The sequence below is a fragment of the Giraffa tippelskirchi genome, chromosome 11 (assembly GCF_054371585.1).
Source record: "Giraffa tippelskirchi isolate mGirTip1 chromosome 11, T2T-mGirTip1v1.2.pri, whole genome shotgun sequence".
NCBI classification, from domain to species: domain Eukaryota; kingdom Metazoa; phylum Chordata; class Mammalia; order Artiodactyla; family Giraffidae; genus Giraffa; species Giraffa tippelskirchi.
The window spans coordinates 115,743,839-115,763,683 of record NC_137285.1 but is presented as its reverse complement, the minus strand read 5'-3'; the positions used below and the strand labels follow the sequence as shown (position 1 = coordinate 115,763,683).

The 19,845-nt window shown below is 46.2% G+C and overlaps 1 protein-coding gene across 12 annotated transcripts in view; it reads right to left on the bottom strand.

The window, feature by feature from the left end:
* GALNT18 (polypeptide N-acetylgalactosaminyltransferase 18) overlaps positions 1-19,845 on the bottom strand; it is a 468,216-nt gene that overhangs the window by 63,197 nt on the left and 385,174 nt on the right. For all 12 annotated transcript variants that reach the window (XM_081545252.1, XM_081545250.1, XM_081545251.1 and 9 more), the window contains one exon: positions 3,991-4,176. In XM_081545252.1, coding sequence (XP_081401378.1) covers positions 3,991-4,176 — 186 coding nt within the window. The remainder of the gene's footprint in view (positions 1-3,990; positions 4,177-19,845) is intronic.

Sequence of the window (19,845 nt, the reverse complement as noted above, 5' to 3'; positions counted from 1 at the left end):
AGAAGATGTCAGCAGAGCTGAGTCTAAAAAGATGGAGGAGAAGTGGTAAGGATGGAGGCTGGGGAAGAAGTTTTGAGAGGAATTGCAAGCAGAGAGGACAAAATGGGCCACCACAGAGAGATAAGAAACAGCCTGACATGGACAGGGCACTCGGGGAAGTTCCCCTAGTCCATGCCATTTGCAGAGCTTCCAAAACCAGGGTGGTGGGTGGTGGGACTGGGGAGGAGAAAGCTTAGATCCATGTCCAATGCTGGGCTCTATGCCTGATCCTGTGCACATGGATAGTCATTTAAAGATTCAAGTAGGACAATGACATGGTCATTGTGAATTTAAAAAGATGACTTTGGGTAGTGGGAAGGATAGATTTAAGGGGTAAGACTTGAGTCAGGGAAACCAGCCAGAGGCTCTTGCAGAGGAAGAGGCATGACCTGAACTCAGAAGTGAGAGGAATGGAAAGGTGGGCTCAATGATGGACTGGGGATGGAAGATGATTAAAGAATGCCGCTCAGGAATAAGCTCACAAGTCTAGGCAGATGGGGATATCATGCATTTAGATAAAGGATAAGAACAGAAGCAGACTTGGGGAAGAAAGATATATTAAGTTTTGGTCAGATTCAGACTGAAGTGCCTGTGGGAACACCCAGGGGAAGATGTGCAGGTAAAGTCTGAAGCTAAAGGCAGGAGTCAGGCTAAAGACGGTAACTAGGAGGTCCTCTCTATGTAGGCAGTGCAGAACCCAGGAGTTGATGGGATTACTCTGCTGAGGTATATCACAAGAGCAGGTGGCCAAGGACGGATCCATGGGGAGCACTTAAACATCCACTGGAAATAAGAGTTGCCCACGAAGAGTTAGGAACAGTCAGAGAGATGAGGACGGTCTAGGGTGTGGAATCATGGAGCCAAGAGAGTGAAGAGTTTCAAGGAAAAGGTAGGATCCTGTAAGTTGAAGACTTTAAAATATCCATTAAATTAAGCAGGTAGGAGGCCCATGATGACTCTGTCAAAAGCAGCTTCAAGATAGTATTGAGATGTGACTTAAGAAGTGACTGGGAGGTGTAAAGTGGCTCTTTCCACAAGGCTGAGAGAGGCAGAAGGGGGAATTGGACATAGTAGCGAACAGGGGGTCAAGAGGAAACACTGATCTCTTCCTTCTCCTCCTAAAGGCTTTATCCTGGACATGTCCACCTCTCATCTGTCCTTCTTGTCTTACTCCTCCAGCCCCCACCCACTTGACTTGGTTTAAGCTCCTTTAGGAGTCACCGGCAGACACTGAGTTTCATCATTTTCCAATTACTTTTACTCAAAGTACACTCAATTCTCTACCACTCTTCGGATTTGCTGTCTATTTCAACATCTGTCAGCTGCAATGGCGGGGGCTGTGGTGGAGAGGGCTACAAAGTTTGCATCTTTACGGTGCAGAGAGAAGGGGGACAAGGGTATGGACAGGACCCCAGTCCTTTACAGAACCCGGGGAACCACACTGCTTCACTGGTGAGCTCCTGGGGAATTTCCAAGTGTGCTCAACATTTTGCTATCAGAGGACTCCCACAGCAGGGCTCAGCATCCTGCCCAGAGTGCTGTGATCCAACGCCCACAGCCACAGATGGGTCCAGAACACATCACTGTTTCCCTAGAAACACTCCCACTGTCAGAGCTGCGTTCGGGGCTGGTTCACCAAGGTTGGCTGCACTCCCGCTGGTACTGCTGGGGTTCCTCATTCTTTCTCCTGACAGCTGAAGTCTCACTGATGGTACAAGGGTGCAGCCAACCCAAGACCCTTCCCCCTGGTGGTGGTCCTTAGGGGGCTGCTTGAGAGATCCCACCCAGCCTACTTTCTCAATCCCTCAGCCTGAGTAAAATATTAACTTGGTGGAGACATCAGGAAACAAGGTCTTCACATGAAAACTTTAAGCAAAGATCAACCATTTTCCTGTCAGGAAGAGAGCAGAGGCTTTCCAAAGGACTCTCGAGGGGAAGCCAAGGCCTTGGGAGGAAAGCAGGAGGTCATGCAGTCAACAGCTCCATGTCACATAAAATGCAACATAAGCAATGACCTTCAATGCCAGGCAGACTGGCTGGCAGGCAGGTGGCGATCCCGTGGCTGGCATCTGTTGGGTTCACCTAACCCAGCTGTCCAAGGTCATTTCCATATGACACACAGCAAGGCTGAACAAAGCTACCAGAGATACATTGCTTTCTCTCTTGCCCTTTTTAAAAAAAAAATTATTTATTTTTAATTGAAGGATAATTGCTTTACAGAATTTTGTTGTTTTCTGTCAAACCTGAACACAAATCAGCCATAGGTATCTGTATGCCCCCTCCCCCTTGAACCTCCTTCCCATCTCCCTCCCCATCATACCCCTCTAGGTTGATACAGAGCCCCTGTTTGAGTTCCCTGACACATACAGCAAATTCCCACTGGCTAACTATTTTACGTACAGTAATGTAAGTTTCCATGTTACTCTTCGATACATTCCACCCTCTCCTCTTCTCTCTCCCCATGTCCATAAGTCTGTTCTCTATGTTTGTTTCTCCATTGCTGCTGCTGCTAAGTCACTTCAGTCGTGTCCGACTCTGTGCGACCCCATAGACGGAAGCCCACCAGGCTCCCCCGTCCCTGGGATTCTCCGGGCAAGAACTGCCCTGCAAATAAATTCTTCAGTACCATCTTTCTAGATTCCATATATATGTGTTAGTATACAATATTTATCTTTCTCTGACTTAACTTCACTCTGTATAATAGGCTCTAGGTTCATCCACCTCATTAGAATGGACTCAAATACATTCCTTTTTTTATAGCTGAGTAATATTCCATTGTTTATATGTTTCACAATTTATTTATCCACTCATCTGTCTATGGACATCTAGGTTGCTTCCATGTTCTGTGCTAAGTCACTTTAGTAGTGTCTGACTCTTTGTGACCCCATGGGCTGTAGCCCTCCAGGCTTCTCTGTCCATGGGATTTTCCAGGCAAGAATCCTGGAGTGGGTTGCCATTTCCTCCTCCAGGGGATCTTCCTGGCCCAGGGATTAAACCCATGTCTCTTTATATCTCCCGCATTGGCAGGTGTGTTCTTTACCACTAGCACCACCTGGTAAGTCCCACATGTTCTAGCTACTGTAAATAGCCTCTTGGACTTCTTAAATATGGGTGACTAGAGGGCTAGGGGGTTTCCCAGGTGGCTCAGTGGTAAAGCATCTGCCCGCCAATGCGGAGGCATGGGTTTGATCACTGGGTCAGGAGGATACCCTGGAGAAGGAAATGGTAACCCACTCCGGTATTCTTGCCTAGGAAATCCCATGGACAGAGGAGCCTGGCGGTCTACAGTCCAAGGAGTCACAGAAAGTTGGATACAGCTTAGTGACTAAACAACAAGAGGGCTAGAGCACAGTAGTAGACAATGATGAGGTTCTGTGAAGGTAACAAGCAGCCTAAAAAATGCCCAGAACAGGTCCCTTCCCCTGAGGGTCCATGTGGGAGTGTAGCCCAGCCCCACTCATGTGGTTCAAGAAATCCCAAAGGTATAGGGACATTGCTTATTGGTTTGGTCAAAGGCTCAATGGAGAAGCTTGCATTCAGTCTACAGGGATATTAAGGTGCATTTGGTGAATTTTGGTAATTACTGGGATATTTGTAATCTGGGACCACGAAATACCTATTGTCAGAGAAGCTGAGGACCTGGGAGCATGTTGGAACCTTGGAGCCACTTGGTCCAACTTTCTCAGATAGAATGAGGACTTTGTGGTCTGGAGGGAAAGGAGCCCACTTTCAAGGAGGGGGTGACCAGAGATGGGGTGGGTAAGACACATGATAGTACCCCACAGTCAGACCCTTTTCTACGATATCCAGTATCTTAGGGTTGAGAGTTCACTCAGCATGGAAAACAAGACCCTGGCTGTCTCCTGGGAGGAAGAGTTTAGTTGCACATTTACTTTGTTTGTTTGTTCCCCATCAACCCTCAAGAAAGGCATCCCCACAGGGGCTTCCTACCTCTTGGGGTATGTTCCATGCCATGTACACATGGCTTTTAAATTCGTCCATCCAGACTTCAGCCACCCTGAGGGCATTCCTGCGGACATGGGCGGTGAGGTCCTCAGTGTAGGGCTTGTGGGCTCGCTCGATGTGGGCAATCCGCGAGCAGGGCAGGACCTCCACACTCCCGCCACACTGCCACACCTGCGGAAGACAGGGAGCCACTCATCAGTGCCCAGACTTGACTCTGAGCCCTGAACCCAGACCACAGGTGACAATGAACAGGAGATCGGGCACATCCAGCTCTCCTCACCTTACTCTCCTGTCTGCAAAGGGAGCGAGCCGTATGTTAATTCTACTCCTAGAACAGGAAGGTTATTGAGTCATTCATTTGTGTCTTGTTTCCATTTGCTGTGGATTCACCAGCAAAGAGTTAATGCACCCTTCCTCTCCAGTCTTTCCACCTTCCTTCCCTCAAAGAAGACACTAGACATTTTGTGACCAATGATCTGAGTTCTCCTTGCCCCAAGCTAACAAAATCCTTGGTAATGGTCTCCGCAGCAGTGCTTGACATCGAGGGACCAGTAGAACCTCAAAGAGAGACGTCACAGTACAACGGGCCATGTGGGCCTGGACAAGGATGAGTGATCTCCATAGGGAGAGCCAGCACCCTGCTCCTGCTCCATCCTTCCTGGGTCCTGAGTTCTGATGGAACCCAAAGGAGGGGGAGGTTCAAAGAAAGGAATGATATGAAACTTCTCCCTGACTTCGGTGAGTAGGAGCTTCAACTGGATGCTATTCAGTTTTGAAAAATAAATAAAAATGACCTTGCAACCTGAGTGTCGAGGGACAGTGTCTTGGAGCCCTTGCCACAATCATCCCAGCCACTCTGGACATCCAACATTCTAGAACATGCATGTCCTTTTGTGCCTTTAGGTCTTTACTCATCCTATTTGCAATTTTTGGATGCCCGCTTTACTCTTCTCCAGCTGAAAAAAATTATCATCTCTCAAGATCTTGGTCACACTGTTGTGGGGTCTTTGCTCAGTTCTTGGGACACAGTCAATAGCTCCCTCCTCTAGCTCCCTCCTCTGGCCCTCAATGGGCTCCAAAATCACTGCAGATGGTGAGTGCAGCCATGAAATTTAAAGACATTTATTCCTTGGAAGGAAAGTTATTACTAACCTAGACAGCATATTAAAAAGCAGAGACATTACTTTGTCAACAAAGGTCGGTCTAGTCAAGGCTATGGTTTTTCCAGTAGTCATGTATGGATGTGAGAGTTGGACTATAAAGAAAGCTGAGCACCAAAGAATTGATGCTTTTGAACTGTGGTGTTGGAGAAGACTCTTGAGAGTCCCTTGGACTGCAAGGAGATCCGACCAGTCCATCCTAAAGGAGATCAGTCCTGGATGTTCATTGGAAGGACTGATGTTGAAGCTGAAACTCCAATACTTTGGCCACCTAATGTGAAGAGCTGATTCATTTGAAAGGACCCTGATGCTGGGAAAGATTGAGGGCGGGAGGAGAAGGGGACAACAGAGGATGAGATTGTTGGATGGCATCACCGACTCAACGGACATGAGTTTGGGTAAACTCCGGGAGTTGGTGATGGACAGGGAGGCCTGGCGTGCTGCGGTTCATAGGTTCACAAAGAGTCAGACATGACTGAGTGACTGAACTGAACTGAACTGGCCCTCAAAGCTCTTGACACCACAACTTACCTGCTACTCTGTTCCTAGAAGGCAGAGTATCTCATTCATTTCTCTTCTCTAGCAGTGAACACACAGCATGGTACATATAGGTGTTTGGTAAGTACTTTTTGAATAAATATTTAAATGATTGGTGACAATCAATCAATAAATGATTAGTGCTTAATAAAGTGGGATGGACCTGAAATACCTGATCAGAACTGATGAGTAAGACTTCGGAGAAAAGCAATCAAGATCTCTTGGTGGACAGCAGTGGTTATTTGTCAGGTATTGTCAATTGAACAATTTGGCAGATGATATTTGAGCCTATAACATGTACCCATCAACAACCATAGGTCTTCCTCCAAGGCAAAGTCAGTTTCAGGTTTAGCTTAATTTCCCCTTGTGTTGGTTAGGAAGAGATTGCCTTCTCTTCCACCAGGCTTTTTCACACCAATTGGTCCCTGTAGATTGCTAGAGTTAGAAAGCAAGGGACTGACTTACCACTTTCTGAGCTTCTCTTGCATTTAGTATACCATTTAGGGCAAATGGGCTTCCCTTGTGGCTCAGCTGGTAAAGAATCTGCCTGCAATGTGGGAGACCTGGACTCGATCCCTGGGTTGGGAAGATCCCCTGGAGAAGGGAAAGGCTGCCCACTCCAGTATTCTGGCCTGGAGAATTCCATGGACTATACAGTCCATGGTGTCGCAAAGAATCGGACATGATTGGGCGACTTTCACTTTCACTTTCGGGCCAATGGAAAGGAAACCAACAGTCACCATTTCACCTTAGAGTGGGCACATGTGCCATGGTTCTAATCAGAAGGGTGGCGGCAGCATCTCCCATTGTGCCTTTGGCTGCACAGTGAAAGGAGCAGCGTGGACTCTGCCGAGCTCTTGAAGCCACACCCCTTTCCCCATCCTGCAGCCACACCCTCATCCGGACCACTACCATGTCCCATCTGGACAATGCAACAGCCTTCGAACAACTGCCCTCCCTCCTGTCTTCCTCCTCCAGTCTCTTCTCCACTCAGCAGCCAGAATGATTTTATTTTATTCTAAATTGGAGGATAATTGTTTTACAGTGTTGTATTGGTTTCTGTCTTGCAACAGTGTGGATCAGCCATAAGTATACATATGTCCCCTCCCTCTTGAGCCTTCCTCCCAACCCCCACCCCACCTTACCCCTCTAGGTTGTCCTAGAGAACTGGGTTGAACTCCCTGTGTTATACGCAACTTCCCACAAACTATTTATTTTACATATGGTAATGTATATGTTTCAAAGCTATGCTCTCAATTCGTCCCACCCTCTCCTTCCCCCACTGTCCACAAGCCTGTTCTCTACATCTGTGTGTCTATTCCTACCCTGCAAATAGGTTCATCAATACCATTTTTCTGGATTCCATATATATGCATTAATATACAATGTTTGTTTTGAAGGTGTCCCCTGGATCATGTCCTGCCTGCACCGCACCCTTCCCAGTACAGACTCTGAAGCTCCTGGGGCCTGACCCCTGCCCATCCCTCCAGCCTCATACTTGCTTCCTGACACAGTCCATGCTGGAGCCATGCTGATATTCTTCTATTTCCTCCAGCACGCTGGGTTTCCTCTCACCTCTGGACTTCTGCACATGTCATTACATACCCACCCTACCCCACTTCATGTAACATTCTAAGGGTGTCACTTTAGCGTCAGAGTTCTGGATCCCCTTCAACTAGTTTAACCTGTCACGTTCTGTGGCTCCAGCCCTATCTTTCCTGATCGTGACAGTCTTGTAGTTGCTTGTTTGATTATCTCCTTCCCTCTTTCAAAACGTTCTCCAAGCTCTTCACCTGATTCTCCTTTAGACAGGTACTAAATGGTGCCTCGGAGAAGGCAATGGCACCCCACTCCAGTACTCTTGCCTGGGAAACCCCATGGACAGCCCCATGAGGTCTCGAAGAGTTGGACACGACTGAGCGACTTCACCTTCACTTTTCACTTTCATGCACTGGAGGAGGAAATGGCAAACCACTCCAATATTCTTGCCTGGAGAATCCCAGGGACGGAGGAGCCTGGTGGGCTGCCGTCTATGGGGTCGCACAGAGTCGGACACGACTGATGCGACTTAGCAGCAGCAGCAGCAAATAGTGCCTAGAACAGATCATGGGTTTCCAGCAGAGGTGGGGTGGCTGGGCGCGGTGGGAGTAGCACGTAGTTTTTAAAAGCACAGCTTTGGAGCCAGAAAGAATTGGATTCAAGTGTTTTTCTCTGCCACCTGCTGCTGTCACCTTTGGCAGGATATCTCTCCTCCCAAGCCTCAATTTCACCCAGGAGAAGAAGGGGACGGAGTGCAGATATGTATTTAACCCCGAGCCTGCCTCCACGTGAGCTCTGGATGCGTAGTACTTGAGGCGGGGGTAGGATATCCGGGTCTATTCTGGTCCCATCATGTCCTGGCTGAGTAGCAGCTCTGGGTGCTTAGCCTCATGTCTATGAAACATGCATAGCAGTGACTACTGCACTGGGCTGTGGGCCCTGGAAGCCCCCATCGTGATGCTGGGAATATTGCTAAGCCCTTAGTTTGCACTTGGTATTGTTAAGTATTTTACAATAACCATTATGGTTGCTATTGACTTCTCCTGTACAGCCACATTCAGGAGACAAGTGATTGCAGAAGAGTTACATGTCTGGTGAAGCCCAACAGACAACAGACGTGCTTCCCTCCAGAGTGCCTGACCCAGCAGGGAGAGGCTCCTCTACAGGGACTGGGAGCACCTGTTCACCTAGAACACCTCTGCCCTCCTCTCTTCTGTGAAAAGAAACTCATCTATGAAGACCATCTGCCTTGTATATTGCCTTTGGGTTCCTGGCAGCTTCTGGTTGGAGCAGAAGAGTGGATTTGGCATATTTGCCCCTCCACTTCTGGACTCTGCCCAATGACCCTGAAATAAACAAAAGAAAGCCTGTGTTCCATGATCATCACATGAGGAGTGACTCCACTGACCCATGGCTTGACTCTGAGAGAGAATCTCAGAAGTCTGCCCCACAGCTGATCTCAGAGATCCTCTCATGGATTGTAGGCAAAGGATAGGGAAGACAACCACTGGCATTTGGGTTTCATGAAAGATGATGCCCTGAAGCATCCATGGAGGCTTGGGAGGAACAGGGGATGAGGAAGTAAAAGGGTGCCAGGCCTGGGACACAGGTCATAGCTGGCATGTTGTGGCAAGACCCAAACCAGATGGAGGTGATAGACAGGAGGCATTGTGCTAGAGAAGTAGGGCCACTGGAGGGAGGACAAAGGGACAGAATGATGGCTCAGTATTGCAAGTTCTAGGGAGTAGAGATGCCAGGAGGAGGAAGGGCAAGGGTTGGGTATCAGAGCAGTGACTGAGGAATGAAGACCAAGGGTCGGAATCAAGAAGGCAGATGAGGTCGCTGGGCATAGGAAGCCACTACCAAGGTAGAACTGAATGTTTAGCTTGTGCTTGTGACCCCAGTTCATTATAACAAGTGAGGTGTATGCTAGTCTTATGGGCGCCAGGGATGCCTGGTGGCACGTCAGTCCAAGGCTGGACCTCGTGGCCTCTGGATGGGCTTGGGCAACATGTTTCTTGACCACACCAAGTTCTTTCCTTTCTCTGTGCCTTTGTACCCACTATTGCATCTTTCTGGAAAAACTCCCTCACTTGTTACCCAGTTCAAATATCACCTTCTTTCACCTACCCAGCCTACATTAGATCCCCTGTGAGTATTTTTAGCACTCCACTTTTTTTCTTAATGATGCTTATTCACAATATTTCTATTTATGCATTTATTCTTTCAATGTCTGCCCTCTATCCTCCATAAAGGATAAGCTCCAGGAAGACAAGGAGCATGTTGTATATGCCAGCACCGGGCACTTACTACATGTTCAATAACTGTGATTTGAATGAGTGGTTCCAGCAATCCCAGAGCCCTGGGCTTGCACTAACCATACAGAGTGGCGGTTTAACTCGCTCAGCTGGCTCTTCTAATAAAGGCCATAAACATAAAATGTGCCAGATTTTACTGAACACAATGACTTCCTTCAAACCCAAGTGGTTTTTCAGCAAAGCTCTGACATTTAAGTGCAGGCTGCTGCAACTGAGGAGAGTTACTTTGGCTGCAGAGCTTAAATTACCATCGTAAAACCTGGGAAGTTATCAAACGAGCCTGGGAGATCACAGGCGGTTTTGTCTTACGGACCCATGAACTTAGTGTAGGGAAAGCCCCTGACCCCGCCAATGCTCACAGATGCCCATGGAGGAGCTGCCAGGCTGCCCCGAGATGTGACCGTGACCGAGAACCTGAACTGTTGTCAATAGAAGAGTGAGTCCTGCTCGCCACCAGCTCTTCCCAGGGAGTCCTAATTCTGCGACTATTTCAGAAAAACTTGGTGCATCCACCTGGGAACTGCAAGAAAGCACACAGGTCTTTGGGGGCTGGTGGAGAGAGTGTGGATCATGCCTCTGTCACACATTAGCCTTCGACTAGGACTTGTCCTTGGATGTCAGGTGCCTTCTTATTGGGGGAACTGGCAGGTTTAAAAGAGATGATGTATGAAAAGCTCCCACTAGCAAAGACAGCCATCTAGTAGGTTCGTAGGAAGGATCAGGTTCCTTTGCCTTCCTGGGATTGGGAGCTTCCAGTGCAAGGTCAGGGTCAGAAGACCAAATTTATGACCTATGTTTGCCAGTTACATAAACAGACCTGTTTCCATCCCAAGCCCCTGTTTTTCCCAGCTGCCAAATGGAGGAGGTGGACTCAGGGACATCTTAGATCACTTCTTCCTTTTGCATTCTGTGCTTCTAAGTTTTCTTGCCAATACTTCAAATGATGCCCAGTACGTGAGACACAACTAGTAGAGTTGTGAATTGGGAGCTTTAAAGTAGGGGGACACTGGAAGCAAAATGCCAGGATACAATGTGACCATTCTTCCTATTTACAGACTGGTGATCACTCTGTAAACTTTGGTAGGAAAAGCAGATAACACCCCCATGTTGAATCCATTCACTTATTAATGTCCTTCTGAAGCATTGGGTTAAGAAGGATTCTAAGGGACTTCCCTGGTGGTCCAGTGGTTAAGAATCTGCCTTGCAATGGAGGAATTTGATCCCTGATCAGGGAATTCGGGGAATCGGTTGTTCCACATGCCACAGAACAACTAAGTCCACACACTGCAACTACTGGGCCCACACGCTCCAGAGCCCAAGTGTCACAACTAGAGACTGTGTGATGCAATAAAGATCCTGAATGCGGCCACTATGACCCGACACAGCCAAATATATATATATTTAAAAGGATTCTGAGCCTCTGTCTGGGCTCAACGGAAAAGCATGCTACCATTTATTAGTAATATCTACCATAAGTAAGGGATCGAGGGTTGTGGCACTTTAGTCTTGTACTTCATAATCACGTTTTGCCGGATAAGATCCCAAATCCTGTCCAGCTTTTATCTCCTTATGACTTTTAATGAGCTATTCTCTCTTGGCAAAATATTCCCACTGTTCCCTTAGCCCAGAAACCCTCCTTCCTACTCTCCATCCATCCAAAACCAGCCTGGCCCTGTTCCTTCTAACTCCTGAAACACATGATTTGCACCACTCATGTGGTCCTTATTTCTTGGCTCATGTTGTTAATTACCTTTTTATGTGTAGCTGTCTCGCCTAACTTGGCTGTGAAATGCTGAGACAAGAGCTGAAAGCCAAACCAGGCAGGCTAGGGGGAAGAAGACGAGGAGGATGGAGGCAGAGGCAATGAGAATGGCTGGCAGAAGACCAGACACGTGTTTGCAGAGTGGTTGTAGGGTCAGAAAGGCAGGCAAACAAAGACACTGACAAGGGCTGGGTATTCTTAAGACATCCTTCAATTTTCACCTTAGACATGGCAGGCGTTTTACTCGATTTGCAGCCCTGTGTAGGATTGAGAAGGAAAGAGAGGTCAAACCCGGGCAAAGCTAAGATAAAAGCCAGTGGTGGTCAGCCTCTTCCCCCTGTCACATTTATATTTATTCGCCTGGCTAATTCCTACCTACTTTCCCAGCTGCCCTACATTTATTAAATGCCCCTGCTCTGCATTCCCATGTTCCCTGTACTTTCTCTAGCTCTGTGTGTGTGTGTGTACACAATGCCTATGTACAGTCTAAAGACATATAACACAAGGGACAACTGTCTATGTACCACCAGCAGAAGAAAGAGTGCCCAGGCAGCAACATCGCTGTGCACTCCTCCCCGCCCCTAAAGGTAAGCCGCTATCCTGAATCCTGTTAATAATGTCCTTGCCATGAAGCTCGACTACCTCCTTAGTTTTACCTAGTTTTAAAGGCTACATAAATGGAAGCATATTGTCTGCATTCAGCCACTTGCTTCTCACCTCATTTATTTTCATCACTATCATGTTCCATTGTATAAATATGCAGACATTTATTTATGCATGCTCCTGGTGGTCCCCAGTCTGGTTGTTTTCCAGATTATGAATAGCGCTCCTTGGAACACACACATGTCTCTTGGCACCCAAGAGAGGGCGCCTCTCCGTGTATCTGCACCACAGTGTGATTTCTGAGGCACGGGTTATGACATACATTGAGCTCTCCCAGGGACAGTGAAACTCTCCCAAAGTGAGAATCCTGTGTTCCACCCCCACCAGCACGGAGCACTCATGTTGCTTCACGATCTTGCCAACATTTGGCATCGTCCATAGATGGGTGTGAAATTCACTGTCACTGTAGTTTTAATTTGCAATTCCCTGAGCTCCAGTGAGATGGAGCTTTTTTCCTATTTATGGGCCTGAAGCACCAGCCTGTGAGAGAAGGCCCTTAGAGCCGAAACAGGGCCTGGCACATGACAGGTGCTTGATAAACTGCATGGACAAAGGACTGAGAGTTGGGCCTCAGTTCTGAGTCATCCCCTGTGCACTTACCTTGGTGCCTTCCCAGGTTTCCAAGGGCAGATATTTCATTATTTTCAAGTGTAAGGAAACATTTTTAAAGTCCGGCAATGCTTATTCTTCCATCAGAAAAACACTCCCTGGGGATCCAGTTTCCCAAGCCCTGTTTTTACAATAAAACACTGCCAAAGAGTCTTTTGGACAGAATGGCTACTCGGAATTAAAAAAAAAAATGATGCTTTTTCTTGGAAGGTGTCCCAGAAGGGGTCTGATTTGGGGTCAGCCCTAAGAAGCACTTGAAGCAGTTCCCTTGTTCGAAAGGGATTTTTCATAACTATCAGAAGGCAGCAGGAGGATTCATCTGGCAGGAAGCCAGGAAGAGACCAGCTGGGCTGGAATGTCTGGAAGCTTTTTATGAAGAGAAAGTAAAAGGCTGTTTTGCAGGGTATTGAGATTTGCTGAAATGGCTGTTTACCTGTTGGAAACCCAGGGGCAGCCGTGGCGCCAAGTTCAGAAAACCAGCCCATCATAGATGGGGGTCCAACTTTTCCTTGGATCCTAGTGCTCTGACTATAAAGACTGGGACCATGAGAGTTCATTTCCTTATAGGAAATTCCAGGAGGATCACCATATAAACATGCAGTCATTGAGATTATAAGATATCTTTCAATGGTTCCAACCAAGGAGAATTTACGTATGGTTACCTCAAATGTCTTATCAGCCAACAGCCCTGATTACTTATTGTCCAAACACAATTGGCTTGATTGGACTCAAGACAAACGGAAGAAAAGGAAGAAGACAGGCCTGGTTCTATCCGGGGTTGGGGAGGTGAAGCCAGGAGAAGGGGGTCTCCATGGATGTGGTTGAATCCTGCTGCTCACGAAAACCCGTGTGCTCCTTTACATCTCCCAGCCTCCCTTGAGTCAGGAGGGATTGTGTGAGCAGCTCAGGCCAATGAAACAGGAGGAAATTACAGTTGTCATTTTGGGCCCAGATATTTAAGTATCCAGTAAGGGAACCCATGAACACTTATACCTCTTTCCCCCTCAATCCACTGGATGTTTTTGTCAAAATGACCTTGAAGTTCAAAGATAGAGAAGCCACAAAAAAGCACTCTCAGCCCTCAGTTACCACTTGAAGAGGAACTGCCCAGGAGTGCCTCACACCCTTTAGGGGGCTGTGAAGTGAATGAGAAATAAACTTGTCCTGGGTTCAGCCTTTGGGGCCTGGCGGCTGCTGTCGTAGACTGTGATCATTTCCTTGGTTCATACAAGCTGCAAGCATGTGAGGGGCAAGGTGACCAGAGAGGCTTGGGCCCTGTAGCATGGATAACCAGGGGTTCAATCTATTGAGGGAGACTTTGCCGCAGAAGGTCCAGGCGTTGGGAGAGATTTCCAAGTCCAGATAATGAGTCCATTCAGAGCAGGTCCCCACTAGGGACTGAAGATACAAAGAGGGGATTTAGTTCTCAGTGGGGAGAGAGGGAACTGTCGGGGGAAGGTAGGCATTAGGACTCCTACAAAACAGGCTATAGGGAGAGTCTGGTTCAAGTTCAGAACCAGAGAAGCTGTGAGAAAACCAAAGGAGATCCCAGCAGGCTGGAAAAGGGAAAGCCAGGGGCTTGGAGACCATGCATGGCTCAGTATTCCTCTGACAGCCACAGGCAGCAGCCCCATGACGGCTCCATGGATCCTAGCATGAGCCAGGGGAAGTGGGGCTGCAGCCACACCTCCAGCCCTGGGCAGATGACAGAGTCTAGGCAGGGCTGACCCTCTGTGTGAAGCTGAGAAGGTTGGGGAGGCTGGCTAGTTCCAACCTAGGTGTTTCTATAGACCCAACACTACAGAAGCTTCCAGTGCTGAGACTGAAGTGTCAGCCACGTTCCAAATCAGGGTCCCACTGACACGTGTGCTGTCTACTCTAATCGCGTCTTTTTGTTTTGAACTAAGATCTCTGGCCCCATTATCATCACCAATGCTGTCAGAAAATAATAATGAGCTTGAATGTCACAGGGACTTAGGGAACAATTTTCTGAAATCCAAATAAAACCCTTCCCGTCCCTAGTGTGCGAGTCATTTTTATCAGGTAACTCAGCCCCTCCATTTGCTCAGGAGTGCTCAGAGCCCTCTCTGGCAGGTTAAGCCCCCCTGAATTGCTATGAGCGCCTTCTCCTTGTGGATGTATTCAGAAAATCTCGCTCTATCCAGCTGCTATTCAAAGCTGATCCCTGGACTATGTTTAATTTGTACTTTGCTATATGAAGATGAGCCACTTACTCATTTAAAGCGTTGCCTTTTTTATGTCTTTAATCAGCGACTCTTTCCTCTCTCAGAAGTTTAATCTAATCAGAAACAACCTCCCACCAACACATATGAATGGCTCTTTAGCATGTTCCAGCCAAATTCAAATCGAAAGTCCATACTAGATGAACCCCAAAACACTGGCCCAAAGAATAAACCAGGAAGAGAAGTCAGGAGGTCCTTTCTGAAATGCAGAGCAATCAGAATCACTGGAGGAAAGCATAATACACTCTGTCACCTCCCAGCACAGTGGGGACCAGGCAACAGGGGACCCATGTGTCACTGGGGCAGCATAGGTGGGGATGTTTGGCAGACCCTGGGTGCAGACATTAGAGGAAGCTGTGTGTCTGGCTCAAGCATCACACCCACCTTTGGCTCAGAGGGATCCTTGAGGTTAACATTTAGATGATAAAAGTGAATATGAGATGCTGAACATTTTCTCACTCAGAAATATTTGTTCTAAAGAGTTTTACTCCACTGGAATTCACATTAAGAAAGCAGTGTGCTGGGTCTTCACTTAAAGAGATTTGCCCTTCACCTACACATCAAAATGAATTGTCAGCTTGAGTTTCATCTCAGATACGTACCTACCACAAACTCACTTAAAAATGGGATTTGTGGGCTTCTCTGGTGGCCCATTGGTTGGAATCCACCTTGCAATGTGGGGGGCCCCAGTTCGATCCCTGGTCCCACATGTCATGGAGCAGATCCCACATGTCTTGGAGCAACCAAGCTTCGTGTGCAACTACTGAGCCTGCGTGCCTAGAGCCCATGATCCACAAGAAGAGGAGCCATCGCAGTGAGAGGCCCACACACCACACCTAGAGAGCAGCCCCTGCTCACTTCAACTGGAGGACACCTGCACAGCAATGAAGACATAGCGCGGACAATAAATAAATAAATAAAAATTTTTTAAAAAAGGATTTACAAAATAGATCAGCATTGCAGTTCAACAGAGCTGCAGGGGACCTAACCAATTACCTTCCCTTTCCCATTTGAGGTTCAAGGTCACATGATACTTTAGAAGTCAAGTAGGAAATGTTTCCAAGACCTCTGCCTCTTGGGAGATAGGAGGTCACCATGGTCAGAGCACAGGGGTTAAACAGTCTTGATGTCAAATCCTGGGCTTCTCAGGTGGTGCTAATGGCAAAGAACCTGCCTGCCAATGCAGGACACATAAGAGATGCTGGTTCGATCCCTGGGTCAGGAAGATCTCCTGGAGAAGGAATTGGCAACCCACTCCACGCACACATGATGTCAAATCCTACATTTCTATTTGCTGGATTGGTGACTTCAGACAATTCATTTCACTTTCTAACATACAGTTTTCTTGTTTGTGAAATGGAGACAAAAATGACACACTGCAAAAATAGTTGTTGTGAGTGTCAAATAAGTGAATACACATAGAAGGTTATTTCAATACCTAGCCCAAGTTTAGAGCCCGCTAAGTATGTGGTATAACTATTATCTCTGTAAAATTTTGTTGATGTTAAGATTCACTACCACTGTAGTAAGAGATTTTTAGGGCAGGAGGAAACACTACATTCCACTGAGCTCAAGATTTATATGTCCATCTGCCACTCATCACCTCCACTTGTGCATCTCTCAGGCATCACACGTTTACCTTGTCCAAAACCAAGTTCTTGATTTCCTTCCCTGCCTCCCTGGGTGTCCCTTCATTTTCCCCTCATCGACCTAATAGCCCATGCCTGAAACCTACATAAATAATTATGTAACTCATCTATAATTATGTCCTCTTGCTTTCCTTAACATCCAATAATACATCAGTAAATGCAGTCAGTTCTATCTCCTAAATATAGCTTAAATTTAATCACGTCTCTCAATCTGCACAGACAACATTCTGGTCCAAGCTGCCATTATCTTTGTGTGGACAACTCTATCAACAGCCTTCTAACAAGTTGGTTTTTTTTTTTATTTTGGCTGCAACTCTTGTTGCCCTCCACTCCATCTTCCAAAATTGTAAATCAATCATGTCCCTTCTACCCTTTAATTCAACTTAACCATTATTTGTGGAGTACTTCCTTCCTTTGGGCTGGGGGCTTTAGTGTGAGATGGGAATTTTTTCTGAAAAAAAAAACATGCAAAGTCTGTGACTTTTGGGAACTTATATTCTTACGTTACATTTTTTGTTGCGTGCCTCAGTTCAGTTTAGTCACTCAGTGGCGTCTGACTCTTTGCAACCCCATGGACTGCAGCACACCAGGTTTCCCTGTCTATCTCCAACTCTCAGAGCTTGCTCATACTCATGTCCATCACGTTGGTGAAGCCATCCATCTCATCCTCTGTCGTCCCCTTCTCCTCCTGCCCTCAACCTTTCCCAGCATCAGGGTCTTTTCAAATGAGTCAGTTCTTCGCATTAGATGGCCAAAGTATTGGAGCTTCAGCTTCAGCATCAGCCCTTCCAATGAATATTCAGGACTGATTTCCTTTAGGATTGACTGGTTTGATCTCCCCATAGCCCAAGGAACTCTCAAGAGTCTTCTCTAACACCACAGTTCAAAAGCATCAATTCTTTGGCACTCAGCTTTCTTTATAGTCCAACTCTCACACCCATACATGACTACTGGAAAAACCATAGCTTCGACTAGATGGACCTTTGTCAGCAAAGTAATGTCTCTTCTTTTTAATACTCTTTTTAGGTTGGTCATAGCTTTTCTTCCAAGGAGCAAGCGGCTTTTAATTTCAAGGCTGCAGTCACCATCTGCAGTGATTTTGGAGCCCAAGAAAACAAAGTCTGTCATTGTGTCCATTGTTTCCCCATCTATTTGCCATGAAGTGATGGGACCAGGTGCCAGGATCTTAGTTTTTTGAATGTTGAGTTTTAAGCCAGCTTTTTCACTCTCCTCTTTCACTTTCATCAAGAGGGTTTTTAGTTCCTCTTCACTTTCTGCCATAAGGTTGCATATTTGAGGTTACTGATATTTCTACCCACAATCTTGATTCCAGTTTAGCTTCATCCAGCCCAGCATTTCATATGATGTACTCTGCATATAAGTTAAATAAGCACGGTGACAATATACAGCCTTGATGTACTTCTTTCCCAATTTGGAACCAGTCCTTTGTTTCATGTCCAGTTCTGTTGTTTCTTGACCTGCATACAGATTTCTCAGGAGGCAGGTAAGGTGATCTGATATTCCCATCTCTTTAAGAATGTTCCACAGTTTGTTCCACAGTCAAAGGCTTGGTGTAGTAAATAAAGCAGAAGTAGATGTTTTTCTGGAACTCTCTTGCTTTTTCAATGATCCAATGGATGTTGGCAATTTGATCTCTGGTTCCTCTGCCTTTTCTAAATCCAGATTGAACATCTGGAAGTTCTTGGTTCATGTACTGTTGAAGCCTTGCTTGGAGAATTTTGAGCATTACTTTGCTAGCGTGTGAGATGAGTGCAATTGTGAGGTAGTTTGAACATCCTTTGGCATTGCCTTTCTTTGGGATTGGAATGAAAACGGACTTTTTTCCAGTCCTGTGGCCACTGCTGAGTTTTCCAAATTTGCTGGCATATTGAGTGCAGCACTTTCACAGCATCATCTTTTAGGATTTGAAATAGCTCAACTGGAATGCCATCATCTCCACTAACTTTGTTTGTAGTGATGCTTCCTAAGGCCCACTTGACTTTGCATTCGAGGATGTCTGGCTCTAGGTGAGTGATCACACCATCGTGGTTATCTGGGTCATGAAGATCTTTTTTGTATAGTTCTTCTGTGTGTTCTTGCCACTTCTTAATATCTTCTGCTTCTGTTAGGTCCATTTCTGTCCTTTATCAAGCCCATCTTTGCATGAAATGTTCCCTTGGTATCTCTAATCTTCTTGAAGAGATGTCTAGTCTTTCCCATTCTATTGTCTTCCTCTATTTCTTTGCATTGATCACTTGGGAAGGCTTTCTTATCTCTCCTTGCTATTCTTTGGAAGTCTGCATTCAGATGGGAATATCTTTCCTTTTCTCCTTTGCCTTTCGCTTCTCTTCTTTTCTCAGGTATTTGTAAGGCCTCCTCAGGCAACCATTTTGCCTTTTTGTATTTCTTTTTCTTGGGGATGGTACTGGTCACCACCTACTGTACAACGTCACAAACCTCTTTCCATAGTTCTTCAGGCACTCTATCAGATCTAATCCCTTGAATCTATTTATCACTTCTACTGTATAATGGTAATTGATTTGATTTAGGTCATAACTTAGGGGTCTAGTGGTTCCCTACTTTCTTCAATTTAAGTCTGAATTTTGCAATAAGGAGTTCATGATCTGAGCCACAGTCAGCTCCCAGTCTTGTTTTTGCTGACTGTATAGAGCTTCTCCATCTTCGGCTGCAAAGAATATAAACAATTTCAAACCCCCAAAATTCATATTTTGAAGCCCTAAGCCCCCATGTGACTCTTTTGGGGAGAGAGCCTTTATGGATGTGATGAAGGTCAAAGGACACTGTAAGGGTGGAATCCTGACCAGACAGAACTGGTGTCCTTATAAGAAGAGGGAGGGAATATAGAGCTCTCTCTCTACCATGGAGGGCATAGCAGGAAGGTGGTTGTTTGGAAGCCAGGAAGAGAGCTCTTACCAGGATCTGACCCTGCTGGTTCCCTGATCTCAGATGTTCAGCCTTCAGAACTGTGACAAATAAACTTCTGTTGTTTAAATCATCCAGTCTATGGTATTTTGTTAATGTGGCACTTACTATGATTTTTAAATATACATATATTCTTTGTTCCCTTTTATCAGCTATCTGTCCCTTTATACCATCAGTTCCAAGTGGGAAAGGTCTGCTTACTTTTTAAAGGTGTGTTTACTTTTTAAACACTGTATGCCAAATGTTAAGCATGTAATTAAGCATTATATGCCCAGTGTTAAACTTTGTATACCCGATGTGATGTGTGTATACCTAACAAATAACGTCAAATGAATGAACTGCATTAAATGTACATATAAAATTATAATTGAGTGACTGTATGTCCTGGTTTGTTTCTGACAACACTGGTTCATACCT